This window comes from Triturus cristatus, chromosome 1_2, assembly GCF_964204655.1.
Source record: "Triturus cristatus chromosome 1_2, aTriCri1.1, whole genome shotgun sequence".
NCBI lineage: Eukaryota > Metazoa > Chordata > Amphibia > Caudata > Salamandridae > Triturus > Triturus cristatus.
Window position 1 is genome coordinate 640,268,634 of NC_140580.1, and position 23,854 is coordinate 640,292,487.

At 42.2% G+C, this 23,854-nt stretch overlaps 1 protein-coding gene across 1 annotated transcript; it reads left to right on the plus strand.

Annotated features, from left to right (window-relative positions):
* Positions 1-19,554: 19,554 nt before the first annotated feature.
* LOC146867765 (uncharacterized) lies at positions 19,555-23,603 on the plus strand. Its single transcript, XM_085607760.1, has 3 exons — positions 19,555-19,881; positions 21,971-22,048; positions 23,329-23,603. Exons 1-3 carry the CDS (start codon positions 19,617-19,619, stop codon positions 23,406-23,408), a joined length of 423 nt encoding a protein of 140 aa, XP_085463886.1. The 5' UTR covers positions 19,555-19,616; the 3' UTR covers positions 23,409-23,603.
* Positions 23,604-23,854: the final 251 nt, after the last annotated feature.

Below are 23,854 nucleotides of genomic sequence, written 5' to 3' on the forward strand. Positions count from 1 at the left end.
TATTTAAAATAATTATTTATATAAATAACTTTAAATTACGTCCCACACTGTTCCCCCTTTAACACACAACACACTACACATACAAAATACACAATAAATGTAAATATCAGTGTATCTATTATTTACAATTCATAATACATTCTTTATAATTAATATACTTATTATTTACAAATTTATACATATTAACTACCAAATTACAATTATTCACAAATTAATTATTAATTAACAATACATTAATTAGCAATAACAACAAATAACATGGAATAATAAATTATTTATATTTACTATATTTAACGTACTAATAACAATTATATACCAATTAATAATTAATTAACAATTAATTATTATTAATTACAAATAAATAAAAATTATCAGTAATTATTTGAATTTAATTACATCCCACCCTATTCCCCTATAAACTCACAACCCACTACACATAAAAATTCACATAATTAATTTAATCATCAATTAATCACTTAATAAAATTAAATCACCAATTAATTAGTAATTAACAATTAATTAATTAACAATACCAATAAATAAATATTAATATTAAACTAATTATAACTTATATAATTAACCAATTAATAAAATTAATTTACAATTAATAATTAATTAACAATTAATTAATCAATTAATATATTTAATTAACAATTAGTAATTAATTAACAATTAATTAATCATAAATACCAATTAAACAATACATATTAATTAATTAATTATAATTAAATTACTTCCCACCCTATTCCCCTATAAACCCACGACCCGCTCTGATACTAAAACGCTAAATTATATTTTACATAATTATTAATCTCTAAACATTTATTTTTAAATGTATTAAAATACATTACAATAGTCTTTAACATACAAATAAAATACATATTAAAATACATTACACTAATAAAATATTGATTTTCTTGACATCGAAATTTTTGATTACGATATTACTTACATCTATATTAATGACTTCGATATTATTAACTTCGATAATACTTACCTTGGGGTCGATATTCTGTCCATCGATATTCTTGACTTCGATATTCTTTACCTACGATATTTCCAACTCGATATACTTGTAGTTCGAAATTTAAAACTTGATATTTAGACTGCTCACCGTCTCTCACATAGGTTGGGCTGTACTGCACATTGTTACCCCCTGACTGTGTTGCTGACCGTGGAAAGGTACAGTTGCACACATTCCCTGTGCAGCCTCTCCTGGACATACTTTGCTCTTCGTTGTTGCCACTGGCCTTGTTGCTCTTTGCTGTGTTCAAGTATTCCCTGAGTCTCATGGACATACTCTGCAATTTGCCCTGGCCACTGGCCTTGTTGTTCACTGCTGTTTTGCCCTTGCCTGTGCAGCTTCTCATGGCCATACTCTGTACTTTGCCCTGCCCAATGGCCTTGTTGTTCACTGCTGTTTTGCCCTTGCCTAGGCAGCTTCTCATGGACATACTCTGCACCCTGGACTGGTCACTGGCCTTGCTGTTTTGCCCTTGCCTGTGCAGCTTCTCATTGACATACTCTGCACTTTGCCCTGTCCACTGGCCTTGTTGTTCACTGCTGTTTTGCCCTTGCCTGTGCAGCCTCTCATGGACATACTCTGCACCCTGGACTGGCCACTGGCCCTGCTGTTTTGCCCTTGCCTGTGCAGCTTCTCATGGACATACTCTGCACCCTGGTCTGGCCACTTCGAAGTGATCGAAGACTTAGAAAAAGAAATCAAACAACTACAACACAATTTGAGCAACAATTTACCCAAGGATGATTTAGACAAAGCACTCAACGACATCAACATACAACTAGATAAATACGCCAAAGAGATCAATGACAGAAAAATTGGAAATACAAAAGGGATACAATAGACTATAAATTGGGCGAAGTCTACAACTGGGCAGAAGTATACGCCCAAAGCAGGAAACAAAGACCATTCACCAAACGCTCTTCGGATGAAGATAGTACAATATCTAATGAATCTATGCAAAGAGGTGGACCAAGAAGTGATGGACAAAGATCAAATGTTCAAGAAAGAACCGAAAGTACTCCAAGTACATCTACAGGGGCTTCTTTTTTAGAGAGAGGCCGGACCCCAAACGTCGAACCCGGAGGGGGAGAGACAGTCAAAGACTCAAGCATACCGATCGCTCAGTCAACATGGAGCAAAAGAACTTGATTATCAACATTTCCAAGAGTTCGTTATCTAACAACCAATTGGCCACACTACAATGAGGCACATCATTCGTACCAACTTATCATTCGAACGAACTTGAGACTGAAGTGAGCTTGTATAAGTTCATGAGGAATCTCAGATTGAAACATTTTTCTAACAACATAATGCCTCAAACAACTACTATTACGGAAGACACCACCCTAGGTTTAAGAAGTAAGAGTTCCTTCACGGCACCAATAAGTAACAAAATATTTGACTCTTATGAAACCATTACGATGAATGAAATTAAGGAACTATTCAAAAAACCCACCACAAAAAATACAAATTTCAACATTAAAGCAACACAAGCTATTAATCAAATTATCGAAAATCCAAATATCAAATGTTGTAAAGCTGACAAAGGCGGTGCACTCGTAATATTGGGCTCCGAATTTTACCAACAGAGTGTCAATGATCATGTACATAATCTTGAATTATATATGAAACTACCTTTGGATCCAACAGCAGAATTTGCGAAGACCTTAAAAACTATCATTGACAAAGCATGTACGATGGGTACGATTTCAGAGAAAGACAAAAAATGTTTAACACAAGAATACCCTAAGAGCCCCAGCTTACACATGCTTCCAAAAATACATAAAGACTTTAAAAAACTCAATTTCGTCCAATCGTATCCACCAAGGGATCTATTCATGAACCCACCGGTAAATACCTTGACAGACACCTCCAACCCATTGTGAAGCAAATCATGACATACACACGTGATACCACAGACTTCCTGATAAAATTGAGTGACACAACTATTGATCGAGACATGACGATTACCTTGTGCACCATTGACGTGTGTGCTCTTTACACATCCATTCCTCATAACAGAGGTATAGAAGCAATTGAATCATTCTTAATCAATCATAACATCAATCAAGAATTAAAAGTCTTTCTACTGGAACTACTTCAATATACCCTTTGCCACAGTTACTTTGAATAGAACAATGAATTTTTTTTACACCTAGCCGGTACTTCTATGGGCAATTGTGCTGCCCCCAGCTACGTGAATCTGTTTATGCACCGTCTAGAACTAGATTACATCTTGAACAATCCCAGATGGAAAAGAAAAATCCTTAAGTTTTGGCGCTACATTGATGACATTTTCTTAATATGGATGGGTTTTCCAGACGAGATAGAAGAATTCATCACAGTTATCAACACCATAGATGATCACATACAATTTACACATTCTATCAGTATGGAACGCATCGCTTATCTTGATGTTCTGGTAACCAGCAATAAGAACATAATTGCAACAGATGTCTACACCAAAATGACCGACAGGAATAACTCTTTGCACTTTGACAGTTGTCACCCCATATCTTTGAAAAGACATCTACCATACTCACAATTATTAAGAGCAAAAAGGATATCTTCTCAACCCAGTACAAATGCAAACATCCAAGACAGAATACTGGAGAGATTTAAAGACAGAAAATATCCTAATATGATTTTGAATGCAGCAATGGAAAGGGCATAAGCCATTAATCGGAAAGAGTTGTTAACCCCGCAAAAAACAGAAAGGTCCAGCAACACACCAGTTTTTGTGTAAAAATTTTCGACTAAAAGCCATCAAGTGAAAAGGATTATATTGAAGAACTGGCCCATGATCAAAAATGAACCTGATTTTAATGGCATCTTTAACTTCACACCACTATTTGCATACCAACGTTCTAGAAACATCAAAGACTTATTGGAAACAAGACCGCAACAAAAATGCACAATATACACAGGAACCAAACCATGCCTTAACTGCAGTCACTGCAATAATATCATTCGAGGCAACACCATGAACCACCCTAAAACTGGTAAAACCATTAGACTATTCACTAATGCAACCTGTGACACAAAGATCGTTGTGTACTTACTGAAATGCCCCTGCGGTCTTCCATATGTGGGGAAGACAGAACAAAAAATGGAGGTTCACATAACTGAACATAAAAGTACCATAAGGAATCAAGTCACGAAAGTACCAGTAGCGGCACATTTTACCAGTCATAAACACAACATAAGTCAACTAAGATTCTTGATATTGGAGGTTGTCCCTGGAGACAGGGTATGGACAAAAAAAAAAGACTTTTACAAAGCGAAATGCATTGGATTAAAAAACTGGACTCTTGCCACCCGAAGGGGCTTAATGAACGTATGGAGTACAGTTGCTTCCTGTGAACCAACACTAATGAATGAGCATGCTTTAACATGTATATACACATATACAATGTAACCTTGGTTTTGTATCTGTTTATATTCCAATAATTCCAGGACAGTCATTCCCACAGTTTAATTTTCTTTTACTTCACTTCAGGTGAATTGTGATGATTTTGATTATATTCCTTCTATTTTATCCCACTTGACAGCAAACCTTATCATGAGCTTACTATTATATCACATTATCCCCATTTTTATTACCTGCACAGATTAGTGTTTCCATTTAGTACAATTTGCAGTACACTACATACTGTCCCTATGGATTCCCATTCAAGAGATTTTTGTTTTACACACTACAAGATGGCCGACAGATTTAAGTCCACCGTCGGTTTCCAGCTGGGAACCAATCAACACTTAGCGTTCTACGTGTGATGTCATTAATACCTACACGCACATCGGCAACATTTGTTACCGTTCTACAGAAGCTTACGAGCATAAGAATAACCCAGCGTTTGGTTACGCGGTAAGACCTTGTTTAATTTTTTGACTTCCGTCATTTAATTTTCAATTTTGAAGGTACCAGGGATGCCGTCACTAAGTGGGGAACTTTTCGCTTAAATGTAACTTCGGTGCATGCAACGCATTGGTTGTTTAAAGCTCACTTGCACTAACGTATATCAACTTTCGGCGGTTACCCGTTCCACCGATTACGCGAGGTTACAATTTCATCACCTGATTACACGTTTTTTGAGAATATTACCTCTCTAACGACCACCATCCTATTAACCTGTGTGTCTATTTTTGGTCACTTAATATTTAATCCCAGTGGTCCAAACACTTTTTAATTCACCAAGCTACGCACCCAGTGTTCTCGTGAAAGCACGGATTAACAGCAATCACAATTGGTTTTGATCACATGATCTCATCATGTTCACTGACCGTATCACCCCAACACTCCTGAGTTCACAGCCCGCCACCCGTGACTGTATGTTTGATTGTGGGAAACTAGACATCCATGGATTATAGCATAGTTCTATATGTATTTTTTCTGATTACTTACACTTTCCCTGAAGAAGGGCTCAGTCCCGAAATGCATAGGGATTTACAGTACTGAATGAAGCCAATTCAGGAAGTGAATTACAACCTCACAGAAAGTGATGTAACATATATCAAATGAATTAATTATGATATATCAAGGAAGAAGATGATGCAATAAAATTGAGAAGAAATTGGGATTGAAGAGAGTCTACTATTCATTACATGAAACGATTTTACATTCGAAAGGAGACCACGTCTCGCAGGAGTGCGTAACGGGCACACTATTATTAATTTAATAGTGCTAATTATTCATTGATACAGCACCCAACTCACGAAGGTCAGAGGGAGACACCCATCAGCACCCAAAAGCACACAAGGATTAATGTAGTCACACGGAATTATACTTGCTAAATTAGAGTGTGCCACACATCATTTCTCCAATATGTGAATAAAGACAGTTGCTCCTGTTGTCTGTTTTGTCAGTGTCCTTACTGAATAAAGTTATTTTGCTGTGTGTGTATTGTTTACTGTATATTGTAGAACGTGCACTGCCTATTTTCAAAAACCAAAATCTTTAAGTTGTGCCGTGCTCCAAGGTATCGCTCCCTGACCCGGAGTGTGGTAATGTCAATGTGGTTGCATCCCCATACACGTGGGGTATGTCTCCCGGGCACAGGTCAATAATACTTCTATGAAGTTTCAACAATTTCTTTAAATGTTCAATAAAACACGCTGCCTCATAAGTTGTTTTCAATGTTCACAATATATCGTTACATCACAACACTTTCTTGATTCAGGTGTTTGAACTACAGTTCCCAAAATGCATTATTCCTGGTTTACATTTTAGCAAACACACCCAGAAGAACGCCGTATACGAGCAAATCATTCTGGGTTTACCGATTATCCCCAGATGAAGGCCAGACCGGCCGAAATGCATTGGGATTAACGAAAAATGTAAACCAGGAATAATGCATTTTTGGAACTGTAGTTCAAACACCTGAATCAAGAAAGTGTTGTGATGTAACAATAAATTGTGAAAATGAAAACAACTTATGAAGCAGCGTGTTTTATGAAACATTTAAAGAAATTGTTGAAACTTCATAGAACTATATTGTTTACTGTGCCACATGGTCTGTGTGCCACTTCAACATAGCCAATGTCTTGGCTCACTTTATTTTTTACAGGGGTGACAGGGACTTCAGTTCTTCCTGACCCAGATACTTGTGGGGGCAATGATGTCAATTTTAAATGGAAAGCAGTTGTCATTTTCTTAATTTTTTCATGTTGGCTATATTCTAAACATGTCAGGTTGGGGGGCACTGCCAGCACAGAGAGGGATTCTATCCACAGTATTGCAGGCAGGCTGGCCAGGGTCATCATGTATGTGTATTCTTCCTGTATGTGTGTCCAGTGGTGTATGTGTGTGGTCATCTTGTGATGGCCAGTCATCCCAGTCCCATGGCTCCAGGCAGGAAGAGGCATACACAGTCAACATCTCGATTTGTTCATGGAATGTCCATGGCTTTAAAGACATGGGGCAGGACAACGAAACACTAACTTTCTTTACCCATCATGATATCATCCTGCTCCAGGAAACTTGGAATATGTCAATAATTTCCCTTCCAGGATTTATAGACTTCCACATTCTGGCCGAAAGACACTCAAGATTTGGGCACCCAAGAGGGGGCCTCTCAACCTATGTAAACCAAAACCTGGATTGGTCATCGGGAGTACTGGACATGGGGATTGCATGGGTCCAAGTGACCAAACTAAGCAGCAGATACTCGCCCGAAGAACATATGCGGCAACTATTTGCAATCAATGTCTATATCCATCCGGAAAGGAAAGAGCAGAATGAAAAATATATGACCCTGATAACTCTAAAAAAACCACTGCAGAAAAGTCATCGGTACTGCCAAATTATCATCTCGGGCGATTTCAATTGTAATCTAATAACTAGCACCTTGCATGATAGCAAAAGGCAAGATAAACAGGGAGCCAAAATGTTAATAAAACAACTTCAATCTCTTGGCCTGACAATCCTGAATGGAAAAACCCTGGGTGATATTCCAGCGGCAATAACATTTCTGTGTTGAAATACTGCTTCAACGATTGATTTTGTTATTCTAAGTAATAACCTGCTCCCGCAAGTTGATGCCCTCAAAGTTTTACCTCGAGTTGAGAGTGACCACCTTCCTCTTATTGTAAAAATGAACATCAAAGCTAAACTTGCCCAAAAAATCAAATCCATAGTGCTTTAGCCAGAAAAATGTAACCTTCCAAAACTTAATTGGTTGGGGAGAAAGTCCACAACTTATTCAAGAGACAGCCAGGCAATTTTTGGACAATGAGGTCACTCATCCTCAAGCAGGTTACGTTAAACCCTGGGAACAGCTGGTCGAGTTATTAGTTCAAAGATTCCCAGCTACGAGGGGTTGCAACTCAAGGTCAGTTATTAAAAGAGAGCCCTGGTTCAATTAAGAGCTAAGAGAACAAAAAAGAGGGATCGCACGAGAGGTGCTTTCTCAACTACGTGCAGCAAAAACAGGCAGGAAATCTGAAAAATAGAGGCTGTGCCAAATGAGGAGTAAATACAGGAAGAACTTGAAAAGCGCATAATCAGCGCATAAGAGGAGCATTTGGTTACACCTATTGACCGCTAGTAAAAAGTCTAACAGCAGCGACTTCTGGAGCATCATAAACAAATTGTCATCAGGCCCAAAATTACAGCAAGAAGCTGGAATCAGTCAAGAAACATGGGTTCACCATGTCAAATCCATGTACAACAATACAGAAATAGGCTCTACAGAAGAGCAAAATGGGCAGCTTTCTGAACAGGAGGCAAAACAATTAGTTCCTGACCTGGTCAATTTTGTAGAATCTGCAGTAAGCTCAGAAGCATTTAGCCACGAGCTAACCAATGAAAAGGAGCTAAGAACTTTCATATTAAAACTTAATACCAAGGGAGCGGCAGGTCCCAATGGACTTCCAAACGCAATTTTCAAGAGTGACCCGGCCTACTGGTCAGTTCGTCTTACTCCCGTCTTTAACGAGATCTATACACGATCTAATGCTCCGGTCTCCTGGAAAGGGAATATTATTCATCCTATATTTAAAAAGGGTGACCACCGCAATCCGGGTAATTATAGACTGATCTCATTGATTGACGTGGAGGCTAAACTCTACACTTCTTGTCTTCTGGTCCATCTTCAAGACTGGATGGAAGAGAAGAAAAAAATTCCAAAGTTCCAGACGGGCTTCAGGCAAGGGATGGGCACCCTAACTAACTTGTCAATTCTAGCCCTTTTAACGGAAAAAGCGCAAAGAAAGAAATCGCGATTATTTGCATGCTTCGTGGATATTAAATCTGCCTTTGATCGAGTTAATAGGGGCCAACTTTGGAAGAAACTCAGGGCTTGAGGATTGCCGAGCATAATGCTTAGTGCCATAACAAACTTATACTCGAATACTTGGGCCAGAGTAAAGCTGGGCGACGGATATAGCACAACTCCTAGGATTCAGACGCAGCAAGGTTTGAAACAAGGATGCGTTCTAGCTCCCAGCCTCTTTAATTTGTTTCTTTCAGATATTGCACTGCACCTGGAAAAAGCTGATTGTCATTCTCCTAAAATGGCCAACGAGTCAGTCGCCATTTTACAATATGCAGACGACATCGTATTGCTGAGCCAAACCCCAATTGGTCTACAGAGATCCATAAACAATTTAGTAATCTACCTGGAGCAGGAACATCTCGAACTAAACAAAGAAAAAACAAAAATCATTCGACTAGTGGATCATAAAAAAGCGAAATTTAAATGGTCGGCTAATGGGGCAACAGTGGAAGAACAGCATTCCTACAAATACCTTGGCGTAACAATAGGGCAAAATGCCCCCCACAAAGATCATAAATTGGCTCTCAAAGCAAAAGCCCAATCATTAATTTACTCGTATAAGCTTCTACGTAAAAAAATCGACTGCCCAAATTACACGTATTTGTTAAAAACAATGGCCGCACAAATTTTGCCTAGTCTATCGTATGGTTTGGTCACATGGTGTGGTAAGGAAGCTATCATGCTAAATGAGCTATTGTTAAGGATCTATAAGGCCGTCTTTGCATTGCCTAAATCTGCATCTCCGGCTCAGGTCCGTCTGGAATTTGGCCTTCAGCACCAAAAATTCAGAGGAATGAGCGGTTTCATTAAATTGTTTCATAAATTTCGCTCTTCTGCACCCGACTCTATGAATAGATTATGTTGGGACGAAATTAGGGGATGTATGACGTTACAACGCACACTTTTACAACGCATGCACTTACAATGCATTTTTTACAACGCATAATCCATTACAACGCATGACATTACAACGCATGACACTACAACGCATTTTTAAAAAATACCTTTACAACGCATTACCATTACAACGCATACTACCTTTACAACGCATACCATTACAACGCATAATATTAAATTACATTTAAGGTAAGTATTAGATAGTATAGGGGTAAAAATTACTATTCTAACTCCAGGGGGTGCAACAGTAGGGTAAGTGTTGGATAGTATAGGGGTAAAAATTACTATTCTAACTCCAGGGGGTGCAACAGTAGGGTAAGTGTTGGATAGTGTAGGGGTAAAAATTACTATTCTAACTCCAGGGGGTGCAACAGTAGGGTAAGTGTTGGATAGTGTAGGGGTAAAAATTACTATTCTAACTCCAGGGGGTGCAACAGTAGGGTAAGTGTTGGATAGTATAGGGGTAAAAATTACTATTCTAACTCCAGGGGGTGCAACAGTAGGGTAAGTGTTGGATAGTATAGGGGTAAAAATTACTATTCTAACTCCAGTGGGTGCATCAGTAGGGTAAGTGTTGGATAGTATAGGGGTAAAAATTACTATTCTAACTCCAGGGGGTGCAACAGTAGGGTAAGTGTTGGATAGTATAGGGGTAAAAATTACTATTCTAACTCCAGGGGGTGCATCAGTAGGGTAAGTGTTGGATAGTATAGGGGTAAAAATTACTATTCTAACTCCAGGGGGTGCATCAGTAGGGTAAGTGTTGGATAGTATAGGGGTAAAAATTACTATTCTAACTCCAGGGGGTGCATCAGTAGGGTAAGTGTTGGATAGTATAGGGGTAAAAATTACTATTCTAACTCCAGGGGGTGCAACAGTAGGGTAAGTGTTGGATAGTGTAGGGGTAAAAATTACTATTCTAACTCCAGGGGGTGCATCAGTAGGGTAAGTGTTGGATAGTATAGTGTAATATTATGCGTTGTAATGGTATGCGTTGTAATGGTAGTATGCGTTGTAATGGAATGCGTTGTAAAGGTAGTTTTTAAAAATGCGTTGTAGTGTCATGCGTTGTAATGTCATGCGTTGTAATGGATTATGCGTTGTAAAAAATCCGTTGTAATGGTAGTGCGTTGTAAAAGTTGCGTTGTAAAGGTTGTTCCCCAAATTAGGGATCCGATGAACTTTGAAACACCGATGTCATGGGGCAACTTCCCGAAAACATCCTTGGACGAGCTGGAATTACAAACTGCATGGGAAAATGGGGATGACAAAGCAACTTTCAGCAAAGCTGCAAACGCATCAGCAAAAAGGAAATCTCGCAGATAAAAAAGAAATTAGAAAACACCGACACGGATGGACAGTTATTAACTCATATAAAACCTTAAGGCCTCAAGCTTATTTATCTGCTCATTTTAGCCAGCATATAAAAAAGAGTTTTACGAATTTCAGATGGGAATGCACGATTCAAAAGACCTGTATCCAACTAGGAAAAAGCCCATTTTATCTGAGAACTGCCGACTATGTGGTTATAAATCAGAAACATTAATCCACTTTTTATGTGCTTGTCCAGCAGTTTTGCCTGAAAGGAGACAGTGCTTAAAACTTATCTTTAATGCCTGGAAATTCGTTCGAGCAGGCAAGCGGTAATAAGATGGCTGGAGGGGACGTCCATCATCTTGGCCTGCCGCGGCGTCAAATATATGATAACGGTCAGAAAACTTTTATATCTCGCTGACGCCGTCCAATCTGGATTGTAGCCATTTTTTCATAGTCTATCCACCATATTAATTAAGTGGGCAGTAAGCCACGTCCCTTTGTCAGCTGAAATAGACAGTAAAATCAATCAAAGTCATTATCATTAGGGTTTCGGTGTGTAACATAGCCGCTATGTAAGCACCGACTCGAAGGTTTTTTGCGAGCAGGAATTATCGCAAATGGATTTAACGTAATGTAATAGTACTTTTTATACTTTTTGTAACTTTATCATGATTTTATGTAAATATTGATGGGGAATTGTAAAGATTTTAATTAATCAAACAATAAAAATGAATTGAATTAGTCCCATGGCTTACTTTCAATGTGTGCTCTTGGATGGTCAGGAAGTGTGCAGTGTGAAGGGGGTGAGTTTGTCGGGAGTGTTGATGTGTGCATGCCCCTGCCTTGTTAACTACACACATGTCACCCAGGAGTTGTATGGCGGTTGTTTTGATTGTTCAGCCCTGTGGATGTGGTTGTATGCACATGTGTGAGTTGTATGTTGTGCACTGTGCAGTGTGTTGGTGTGTCCTTGCCGTTCTGGCTGACTCCTACGTGTTGTTTTTGTCACTTGTGAGTATGCAGCGTGTGTGACTAGTAAGTCAGTGTTGTGTTTTGTTGATCATCCATGTGTCTTGATACTGTTTGTACTCACTGTGCAGACCTGCTGCTACACACTGCCATTGTGCTTGTGTTTTCTCATGCATTGCTGTCACATGCTGCCTTTTTGCCTCCAGTATGGCATGTTGTGTGTGTTGACATGTAATCAGGAGAGGGGGGACAGGAGAGCTGGTTATTTAGAGAGGTCCTGTTCTAATGCTCCCGGGGGTCTACGTAGGAAAAACAGGTAAGAGCAGTTCCTCTAAATGGCCAATTTGGAAAGGATCGTTGTGATTTTAGCTGTTAAGTCTAATCTGGGGGGGGGAAATTAAATTTCAGATCTTGTTGCCCTCACACACCTGTTAGGGTGTCATGCTTCATCATTAGGCGCTCCTCGTCGGACCGGCGCTGCAATGTCCAACGGGCCTGGTGGCATCTTTAGCGGAGATCTTTTGATCTGAGAACGCCGTTCATGTGAAGACCATGTGTGTGACTGTGGAGGGTAATAGCTCCTAAAGAATGTGGGGATTTGAAAAAACTAAAATAGACCCTGGCCCCTCAATAGTTTTAATTAGGTTAAGTAGGGCTGGGACTAAATAAAACCAGGGAGTCTATAACCCATCGGTATATATTACATAGCTATACCCGGTGTATTGTATACTTAAATAACGTCTCCTCCCCTGGGCATTGATGTTATGTTTCTCCATATACACCTTGCCATTTGTGTTTGGGAGAGCACCCTCTGGATTCTACCAGAGTGTCACCTATAACTACACAGCCAATATTAGCCCCGTATACCCTCCGCTGAAATTGGGCTTGCAATACGCCACTTTTAATATCCTGATGTGTGCTAACCAATATGGCTTCATCTAAGTACAACAATCTGTAATGATAAAGCGTGGTACCCCTACGATTACATCTTCCTCGTAACATACCATCATAGCTCGCAAAGGGTTTCCTATTCCTAGGTCAGGCACCACTCTCGGGACAAGATGTCTCCCTCCCGATAAGTCTCGCGAGACCTCGCAACGAAGTTGTCGGTCAAATACAGGAAGTAACTCCAGTACCGGTAATATTCAGGTGAGGAGCAGACACGTCCTGTTTCGGCCTGCCCTCCGCCACTTTCGGGTAAGTCTATAGTTACGTTTACTATACGGTACGCTATCACCACGGAGTCCCGATCGGAGTTCTAGTCGAGGGTTAATCACCAGCACCACGCTCTCCGCTTATGTCTTTGTACTGCCTTTACGTGTCCGGTCACAGTATTCAACCCGATAGGCGTCCGTTACTATCTATTACTCTCTCCTGAGGGTGCTTGTGTTTCTTTATCACCAGAACTTTTAAGCTCTTTTTAACCGGAGGCACCTCCCCCCATATACTGCACCTATAGTTTACATCACTTATCGTGTCAGTCTATTGCTATCCGGACACCTTCTTCCACGAGTGTGTGTTACACCGCCGCGCACCCCACCACCTCGGACCTTGTAATATTGTTTCGGTCCCCACTCACGGAGTTCCATGATAGTCGTCACTTGCTATCCAGACACCAATCGTCACGAGTGTGTGCTAGACCACCTAGCCCCTACCACCTCGGACCTTGCATTTTCCTTGATGTGAGGAGAGAATAGATTCGAATTAAGTAGCATATTGACCACTCCGAGCAACACCTCCCACGCTCATAGTATTGATAGAGGATCTCATTCACGTGTTGTACAGCATGTTATCCTGCGATGCTTCTGTTATATCTTTATTATAGTGGGACCGTTCCAGTGGTCCGGTTGCTACTCCTTCACCTATGAAGCTCTGACCCCCTCATCCTGAGGTAAGAACTGATATCCTGGAAACCCCCTGTGGCATGTAAGGCTAATTTAGTCTTTTATTACTGCTTGACTTAACTCATTTGTGTTTTACGTGTACTAGCTTTTATATATATTTTTTAATGGTTTCTCTCTTACTAGTTCGTCATTGAGAGTAAAAACCTTGGTCCTATTGGAGGAGTTAATTGACACCTCTTCGTGATGTTTGGACCTTTTTCTCTTTACCAAGCTGTTAATGGGTGGCTTCTGCTTGTCCTCTACCTTTTGTCTCCCTCTGTTTAGGCGGAGCCTTCAATTCTGGACCATATTTAGGTTCAGCATTACGTGTGGTTGACCCCAGATACCCCTTTATAAGAATTGTGGTACATGTACTTAGAGTTGGTCCCACGGTCCTGAAGAAGTGTCGCTCGATTTTGAGCATCCTTGACACGAAACATGTTGACCCCTGTCAACTATAGGCTACCCTGATACCTAGAATCACCTGAGTAGCCTCCCTGGTTTTATTTAGTCCCAGCCCTACTTAACCTAATTAAAACTATTGAGGGGCCAGGGTCTATTTTAGTTTTTTCAAATCCCCACATTCTTTAGGAGCTATTACCCTCCACAGTCACACACATGGTCTTCACATGAACGGCGTTCTCAGATCAAAAGATCTCCGCTAAAGATGCCACCAGGCCCGTTGGACATTGCAGCGCCGGTCCGACGAGGAGCGCCCAATGATGAAGCATGACACCCTAACAGGTGTGTGAGGGCAATAAGATCTGAAATTTAATTCCCCCCCCCAGATTAGACTTAACAGCTAAAATCACAACGATCCTTTCCAAATTGGCCATTTAGAGGAACTGCTCTTACCTGTTTTTCCTATGTTGTGTGTGTTGTCATACCATCCCCTATCTGTGCTTCAGATGCCTACCCATTGTGAGTCTGCATTTCCTCTATTTGTGTATGGTACACTCCTGCCATGTCACCTACTGACATGCAGTACACTTCACTTTGATGTCAGCTGTCCCCTTGGTTTACATGTGTATGTGCCTCCCTATCACTTCATCTGTGACACTGTGCTTTGTGGTGCAGTTCTTTGGCCAGGATCAATGTGTCACTCAGGGCATTTCACCAATGGGTTGTATGTCATGTCCTTGTGCTGTTTGGCAGTCATGGTTGCTCATATGCAGTTCAACTGTGTGTGCTGCTCAGTCCTCTGGTCAAGTTGTTTCCACTTTTGTGTACCAGACTTGTGCATCTGTTGGTGTTGTGTTGGATGTATGTGTGTTGGCTGTGGTATTGCTTCACTTCCTGGGTGTGCTGTTGTCTTTGTGCTGTGCTGATTGGTGTTGTGTGGGTTGATGGTATGTCAATCATGTATGTGTGTGGCTGGTATGCTTCGTGTGCACACACAGCTTGTTGTGCATGTAGTGCTGTGTGTGTATGTTGCCTTGTCATTGCCTGGTGTGCATCTCCTGATGTCCTGCTGTGTTTGCTATGTGATTTATTTGCTTGTGCATCTGTTGTTTGTTTGATGTGGCTGTGTTGTTCTGTGATGGTGCACTTCTTGTCTGTGTTGTGGTATGCTGTATGTGCAATGTTCCTGAGTGAAGAGGTTGTGCACTCCTGTTGTGTCTGTGCTCCCATTGCCTTTCCACAGTTTAGCTGCACAGTGCATGTCTGTTCTTGTTGTGGTTCTGTGTGTGTTTCTGTTGGGTTATGTGTGTGTGTGTTGTTTTTGTGCAGACATTTGTTCTGGCATCCCTGTGTGTGTGTGATGTTTGTGGCTACCCCCAGGGTGTGTGATTGTTTGTCTGTGTATTGACTGGCAAGTATTGCCAGCCTTCAGTGTGTTTGACACTGGTGTTGTGTGCTGCTGGTGTGAGGGGGGTTATGTGTGTAGATTCCTATTGGTGTTTGGCAATCATGGAGTGTGTCAATGGGCCCTGTGTGTTGTGCTGCTGGTGTACTCCTATGAAGTGGTTGTATACATGTGTGGCTGTTCACAGTTTGCCTTCACGGCCTTCCTTTCATCCTTGTGCCTATACATGGTTTGCCATGCTATCTCCCTGTGTTGTTGCACTGAGCTGTCTGTGGTTTGACTTCACTAACTGTCCCAGCCATGTGTGCTTTGATGGTCTGAGGGTGTTGTTCTATGCGCCTTGTCTTGATGTGATGTACACATGCTGTTTGTTTGTCTCCATGGCCTTCCATTTGTGTGCACCCCACTTTGGCTTTCCTATTTGTTGTGCTCCATTGCTGTTGGCATGTGGTGTGTGTATGTGTATGTGTATGTGTGTCAGTGTGGGGTATGTCTCTGTGACTTGGCAGGCTGTGTGTCCAGTATGATGTTTGTTCCTTGTATGTGTGTGTGTTCATTTGGTGCTTGTACTCATTTTTCTGTGGTGTTGTTGTGGTGTGTGTGTTTCCCTGGCTCTGTGCTACTGTGCTGTGTGTTCCTCTGCAGCCACTCCTGCATTGGCTGTCTCCCTGGTTGTTTGTTATGTGGTGCAGGGTGTGGATTCCCCTGGCTTGTTGTTGTGCATAGGAGTGCACAGGAAGGGCACATGGCATGTACCCTCAGGGGGTGTGCTAATGTGTGGTGGGTGGAGGTGTGGCCCTGTGCTCTTTGTGCCCTGCCCATGCCTGGCGCTGGCCCTGCCTTCTGCTTTGTGCGCATGTATTCCCTTGTGTTCACCGCTGCAGTGACGTAACCGGGACATTGTGGCATGGTCGCGGAAAATGTGTGTCCAGGATGCGGAGGGGTGACTTGGTGCAGGTTGGTCATGTGTGGGTGCACTTGTGGATGTGTTCCTGTCCCCACCAGGGTGTCTGATGTGGATTTGGACCCTGTGTCAGCCCATGTGTTGTGTGTTGTGTTTGTGTTATTGCGTACCTGCGGCGGTGTCCACGGCGATCCATGAGTTGCTGGTGATGTAGCAGGTACAGCACTGGAAAAACTTGTAGAGCTGGATCCATGGCGGTCGGAACCGGGTGGGAGGGACCGGGAATCTTGTTTCGTGCTCCGCTGTCGAGCTTCCGTCGTCTCTGGTTGGGCGGGTTCTCCGCTGCGGTGCGTCTGCTTGTTTGGGGCATCCTAATTTATGGAGCGGGGATGGACATCATTCCGCACGGCGGTGAGTATCCATTGGCTCACACCGCCGCGGTGGCGGACGCACTTTGATGGCGGTTCACGTCGCACCGCGGTGGACGGGAAATGGGTTATGTTTGGCCATACTAATATGGCGGGCATGAGGACCGCTGTTCGCGGGCAGAAAAATGCATTTTTCCACACCGCGGTGGTGCCACCTCCCGCCATCCTAATAGGCCCCTTAGTTAGAAACTGTACGAGAACTGTGGTATGTGCAGGGATTGAATTGTTGGGTGGGTGGTATGATTTAGGCACTGGACAATGCACCCTGTCTTTCTACTGATTACTTTCAATGTCTTTCTACTGATTACTTTCAATGGTAGAGAGGCGGAGAACAAAGCATAGGATACTGGGTAATTTATTAAAGGATTGGTATCTGTTCTTGGGAGCAAGGATGTTATAACTTAACAGAGGCAACAGTTATTATTGAAAAAGGAGAGTGCCTTACCACTCATTTAAAAAAATATAGCAGTCAGCAATTCAACATTATAACAACAAATTAATAATGGAGGCAAGTGGCTAAGAAAGAATCAGAACATCTATGATAGAAGAAGGGAGGGAAATGGAAGGGACATATGGGATTGGTATTCTCCCTAGCTGCTCTGTCAGGACATCATGGAACCTTGTATGATAGAGGGTTTCACAGAGTCAACATTGTGAGAGTTAGACCTGGAGTGAGCTTCGCACAAAATCCTGTTTGGGGCCCATAGCCTTCGATGTTTCTGTACTATTGAATTGACTACTTGTTCAATAAAGACTCCTGTCACTGACACTGGCAGCAGGCACCAATTTGTTAAGACAAGAAAATAGCAAGTTTAAAAAAGTGTCGTTTTCAGATACTTGACCTCAAATCTAACTTTACTATTAAATAGGGATTTAAATTACAATTAATGATAAGTGTAAACATGACATTCCTACCTGACTTAAAGTAGTGAAAAATAAATTGAGGAGTTTTTCACTACCAGGACATGTAAACCTTAAAAACACGTCCTACTTTTTAAATACAATGCAGACTACAGACTGCAATGGTAGGCCTGCAATGTGCTTCAAAGGGCTACTTTAGTAGGTTACACACTGAGTGCTGCAGACCCAATAATAGCTTTTTATTTACATGACCTGGGTACAGGTAGTACCACTTTACAAGGTACTTGCATGTAAATTAAATGTGCCAATTAGGGGGAAGCCTGTTTTAGAGCGAGAGCACAAGTGCTTTAGCAGTGGTTACAGGTGGTAATGTTCATAGAGTCCCAAAAGCCAACAGAAATGGGTTCAGCAAACAGAGGTACACGTCGAGTGGTTTTCACATCTCCCTTGTTGCTGGCCTCCAGGGCGAGTTCTGCAGAGCAAAAGGAAAATCCGAGATCAATGTAACATGGTTCCCGCTGCAGCAACATTGTATCAGGATTGCCTCCAGTAGCGGCTCCTGGAGGGAGTGCTGCGGGCGGTTGGGCGGGGGAGGGGCAGGGTGGGGGGTAGTAAACTCCGGCTCACTGCCGACCGGAGGTAAGTACATAAATGAATTAATAAAACGAATTTCATTGTGCTTGTTGAAACGCCAAATGGAATCCAGCGCGCGCAGTGAAATTCTTTTTATTTATTTACATTACTCCTGTCGCCCGTGAGCTGGAGTTTACTGCACCCCACTCTGGCCCTCCCCACCCCACGGCCCCGCAGCACTCCCTCCAGGAGCCGCTACTGATTGCCTCACAAAGGATGTCCTGAACCATGAGGTAGGTTATACCTAATAATCAAAAGAACGATGGATTAAACCCAGATCTCTTGACTGGGGGTGGATGGTTGGAAGGTTTCAGTACTCCATTCATCATCGTGTTTTGTTTGCATTGGTTAAACAGAACCATCATCATTAGCAGATATTTGTTCTAATTTCTTTCAGCATTATCAGACTTCATGTTACGAGTTAAACTACTATGAATGTAGGGTTAATAATATTCTGGATCTGGTCACCGAGACATGGATACCCAGCTGTATTCATCTTTCTCTGAACTACAAGCAGTCATTCTGAGAGAGAGACCAAGGCTCGCCTGGAAGGATGTGAAAGAAGTAAAGTCGCTTCAGGACATTTTTATCTCATGCAGTTTATGTTTTACGACATAAATTGGCAAAACGGGCCTTCTCAGAATAACTAGCCACATTTCCTGTTTAAGAACTTGTTTACTTCTCACCAAAGAGCTTAATTTTCAACTCGATCAACAAGTATTTGAGATTTTTGCATAGCATGGTTTGGGTTTCACACCCTCCCAAAACCGAACATTCTTACAGTATTCATTAATTACAAATGTCACAAACCCTATTCACAAACTCAGTGTTATCACGTTGGTTTTAATTGCAAAGGTGTGGTAAGGAGTGCTGTAAGAAGAAATGCCCTGTATTCTAGGAAGAGTTAATGACAATTGCTAATGTTCCAATCTGTGACTTTTGAATTACAACGTGTCAAATTATGACAGGCTCTTTCTCGGGATGGCCATTGCCCCATCCCTATGGGTGGCTCTCTGTGTGTCAGGTATAAAAGCACCTCGCTGTGGATACAGCAGACACAGATCAGAAAATTGCTCTTCCAGTGTTACTTTGAGAGCAGACCCTGCCACACCGAGAGAACCATGTCTGCCAAGGGCGGAGGACACCACCAGCCACCCCAGAAAAAGCCTGCGGTCCCGGAGCCGAGCCAGCCCGCCTGCCTGCCCAGCCAGCCCGCCTGCCTGCCCAGACAGCCAGACAGCCAAACGAGCCAGCCAGCCTCCCAGCCGAGCCAGCCCGCCTGCCTGCCCAGCAAGCCAGGCAGCCAAACGAGCCAGCCCGTTAGCCTGCCCAGCCAGCCAGCCTGCCCAGCCAGGCAGCAGAGCCAGCCAGAACCCTGCCATGAACGTAAGCACTGCCAAGCCAAGGCACCCGTTACAGGAATCCTCTTTTATTTATACCTGATTTAAATAAGGGCACACATGGGCATTGTTAGTATTTATTATTTCGAATGTATGTAGAGCACAATCTAATGGACTATTAGCGAGGCAAGATCGATATCTTGTAGTAGAACAGTATGGGAACCTTTCACGGACCTATTTTTTTACACATGGAAGTTTTCCAAAGCTGCACACCAGCATCACTTACAAGTAAAGAGTTAATTTTATCATTCATAAAATAAGAGGTTGTATTTATAACTAGATTTACATCACTCTGTTGTAATGTTATGTGTTAATTCGTCACACGGGTGAGTTTTGTGCATTCCTTGGGGTTTGGGGGCACCCACACCAGTCGGTGAACACTCGCAAAATTGCAGGTCTGTGAGTATTCACAAAACCTTTTGTCCCGGTTAATTTCCAAATAACTGAATGGCCAGAACTGAACAATGGCTAAGGGGAGATAGAAAGTTGGGGGCATATTATCGAGACAGTCGATAAAATTATCGCCGCTTTAGCGGCAGAAAACTGCCGCTAAAACAGCAACAATGGGCTTGATAATAAGCTCTATGGAATTCCAATTGAAGCCCAGGTTAGATGTGAAGGACATCTAACATGTGTTTCAATTGGAATTCCATTGAGCATATTATCAAGCCCATTATCGAGCCCATTATCGCCGTTTTAGCGGCAGTTTTCTGCCGCTAAAGCGGCGATAATTTTATCGCCTCTCTTGATAATATACCCCATGGTTTGGGAGAGAAAGGGGACATAACGCTCTAAAACTTGGGGGCATATTATCAAGCAGGGCGTTAAAATTATCGCCGCTTTAGCGGCAGAAAACTGCCGCTAAAGCGGCGATAATGGGCTTGATAAAATGCCGCAGAGAATTCCAATAGAAGCCCATGTTAACACCAGAACATGGGCTTCTATGGGAATTCTCCAGGGCATATTATCAAGCCCATTATCGCCGCTTTAGCTAAAGAGGCGATAAGCTTAACGTCGTTTCTTGATAATATGCCCCTTGGTTAGGGTGAGTGTCTCCGGAGGGGAACAATCAGGGCCGGACTGGGTACCAAAACCGGCCCTGGCAAATTGCTCGGCCGCCCCCCCCCCCCTCCCTCGCGGTGAGGGGGGTTTGGGGGTGCGCCGAGCTCTTTGCCCGGGCCGGTTTTCGGCCGATTTTGTTACAGGGCCGATTTTGCAGCTTGGCTGCAAAAACGGCCCTGTGACAAAAACGGCCCCCAGGGGCCCAAAAACGGCCCCCACCCGTGCGGCGCACCGGGGGATTGCCCGGTGCCCGCTACGGCCAGTCCGGCCCTGGAAACAATGTCCCTATACAGTAGAACGATAACAAGTCAAATCATTAACTTTTGCATTGCAATTTGCCATTCGGAAATGTGCACCTTTATATTTTCAAGTGTGAACATGTTCATGCTTGTGATTTCGCCTGGAAAACTGTTAAAGTGAAGGTTTGTGTGGTAGAAGCTCTCGGGGGACATAATGAGACTGGATGCACATGGGCTTACCCCTAAGGGCTGTACTGTACTTTCCGAATGAAATAGGCTTTGTGGAAGTCACATGCAGTTTCTTTTTTACTAAATGGCGTAATTCTCACTACACCCCTTTCTGACCTGCTTCCGCCACTCAGAGTCCTCCAGGCAATAACCCTTATATTTTGCCTGGTACCTGAAATGTGTCGGCAGTCTTACACTGAGTCTGGCATGACCATCTACATCCTGTTCAATTCATCACCAGGGGCATCACATTTTTCTTCCTGGTTACATCACCTGTGCCACGTGGTAACAGAAGCTCACAGGCGATCAGGGATGGGTTGGACATTATATGGGTTGGAACAGTGTTGGAACAGCGTTGTGTTCTGTGGTGTGTTGGAGATATTCCGTTCTGTTAACCTTGCTTACCCTGTGGAATGAGTTACACACTGTCCTGTACTATTTTGATAAATACTTCATCGAAGCTGGAGTATTCATTTTAAACGAAAATAGCAGTAGTCCAATTCCACTCCTCTCACTGTAATAATGGTTGTTATTGAATTATTGCAGCGCGTAGACCAGTTCATCACCACGAAGACCAGGTAGTTCGACAGTGCCAGGACGAGGTACAAAAACGTGCTGAACCAGGTGTGTTGTATATACCACATTTGTAGCATTAATATGATCTTATTGATTTTTGCAGTAAATAGAGCGCATGCCCAATATGGTCCCCTGCTTTAAGGAACACAGGCAGCTTCCGAACATGCATGAGAAATGTTATGGTTCTAGTGTCAACAAGGAATTTTTCAGAAGCAGTTGTGATTTTATTTTTACATTGAGCACTAATATATTTATATCTGCTCCTGACATGTAGCACCTTTCCTAGATTTTCCTTTACTTAGGGCTTTCGTTTGCCTTCTAATTGTACAAGGTTTATTGGTAAAATGTCTTTATGTGTCAGTATGAGTACTTTCTTTGGTACAATGCTCCAAACTACTGAGAGTGGCCACGTAATAAATACACATGCCAGTCGTTGGACCAATTAATGAACAATATAACAATCCAGCTACTCTAAAAATCATTAAATCCATCGGCTAAACTAACAAGCAAATTAAACAGCACTACATTCACCCACCGGCCGTAAAGGCAATACAAATATCCAACTAAGCACCCAAAAGGCCAACCAATCTCTCGATAAATGAGGAAGCTGAATACTGAACATACCACAACTTAAGAAAGTATTTGGTACACACAAAGTTAGCCAACTCTGCAAAGAGCCAGAGAAGTGCCTACAACAAACCCATCACATAACTGCCAAGCCATTGAAACAATCAGTAAACAACAAATTAAGATAAAATTAACTAGCAGCAGTCAATCACATGATCAACAGGGAACTAATCCTCCTCCTTAAACAGCGCCAATCCAATCAAGCTGTAACTGCTCAACCATTGAGACACAACTCCTCTCTAAGATCTCATTCTCTAATCAGCCAATTGAGCTGCACCTTACAAGTCACCAAAACGAACTCCCTGTTGCACAGAAATCCAAGCACCCACCACACCAAAGTCCTAACCAACAATCTACATTCTAATATTTTCTTCCTGTAATAAATAGCATGCAGTGCAGTAATCAGGCGTTTCGAGTAAATAGCAATCGCCCCTCTATGAAACACTACAATCTCTTGGAAACCACATCCACATAATGTCTGTTTGCTAACTATAACTTGGAATGGCATACAATTTAAAAATTGACTTTACGGAAATGAGAGCAACATTCAATGCAGGAGAAACCAATTTCAATAACAAGAGTTTGGTTAAGTTCATGACAAAGCATTTCTAGATATCTAATCCTCTGTTGGTGGCAATATATCAACCCTGACCATATGATAAGCATTCAGGCTTCCTAACCTCATGCCATTTCTTTTCCAGTGGAACCTCACACACCATGCGTCCCGGAGCCCTCCCACGAGCAGCAGAAGCCAGCCCACCACGGTGGACGCAAGCAGTGAAGGTCTCAGCACTCACAGCCCAGCACCTTCCATCGCGCCATTAGAATGCGTGTCTTTGGGAAATGTTTCAAAACATGCACCATGTGAGCTACCTCGGCCAGTGTCTCGATGGCGGCACACCTGTTTACACCTCAAATTGTATTTATGATTGCTCTTTTGAAAAAACACCAGTATTAAATCAATTTGACCAACTAACATTGTCCACGGCTGATTGCTTTGAAAATGAACCAGTATTGTGTACTGTTTACTGCACTCCTTGGTAAGATCTCCTAAGACAAGAAAGACAGCCTTGCTAGGTCACCCCCAACACCTTCAAGAGAAACATAATCGGAGGTGGTATGAGGGCTGAGAATACTCTGAAATAACGCCCTCCTTGTTGGCAGTGGGGTTGAGCTTTGCATGTCTCTTGTCCTGGCTCAGAGGCCCCCCAGTTCCAAAGGAATCTG

Bases quoted from the DNA above. Each gene is read 5' to 3' on its own strand.
- LOC146867765 (XM_085607760.1), top strand. From the start codon at position 19,617: ATGTCTGCCAAGGGCGGAGGACACCACCAGCCACCCCAGAAAAAGCCT. The intron at 19,882-21,970 runs GTAAGCACTGCC...GAATTATTGCAG, and splicing joins GCCAGAACCCTGCCATGAAC to CGCGTAGACCAGTTCATCAC. The intron at 22,049-23,328 runs GTGTGTTGTATA...TTTCTTTTCCAG, and splicing joins ACAAAAACGTGCTGAACCAG to TGGAACCTCACACACCATGC.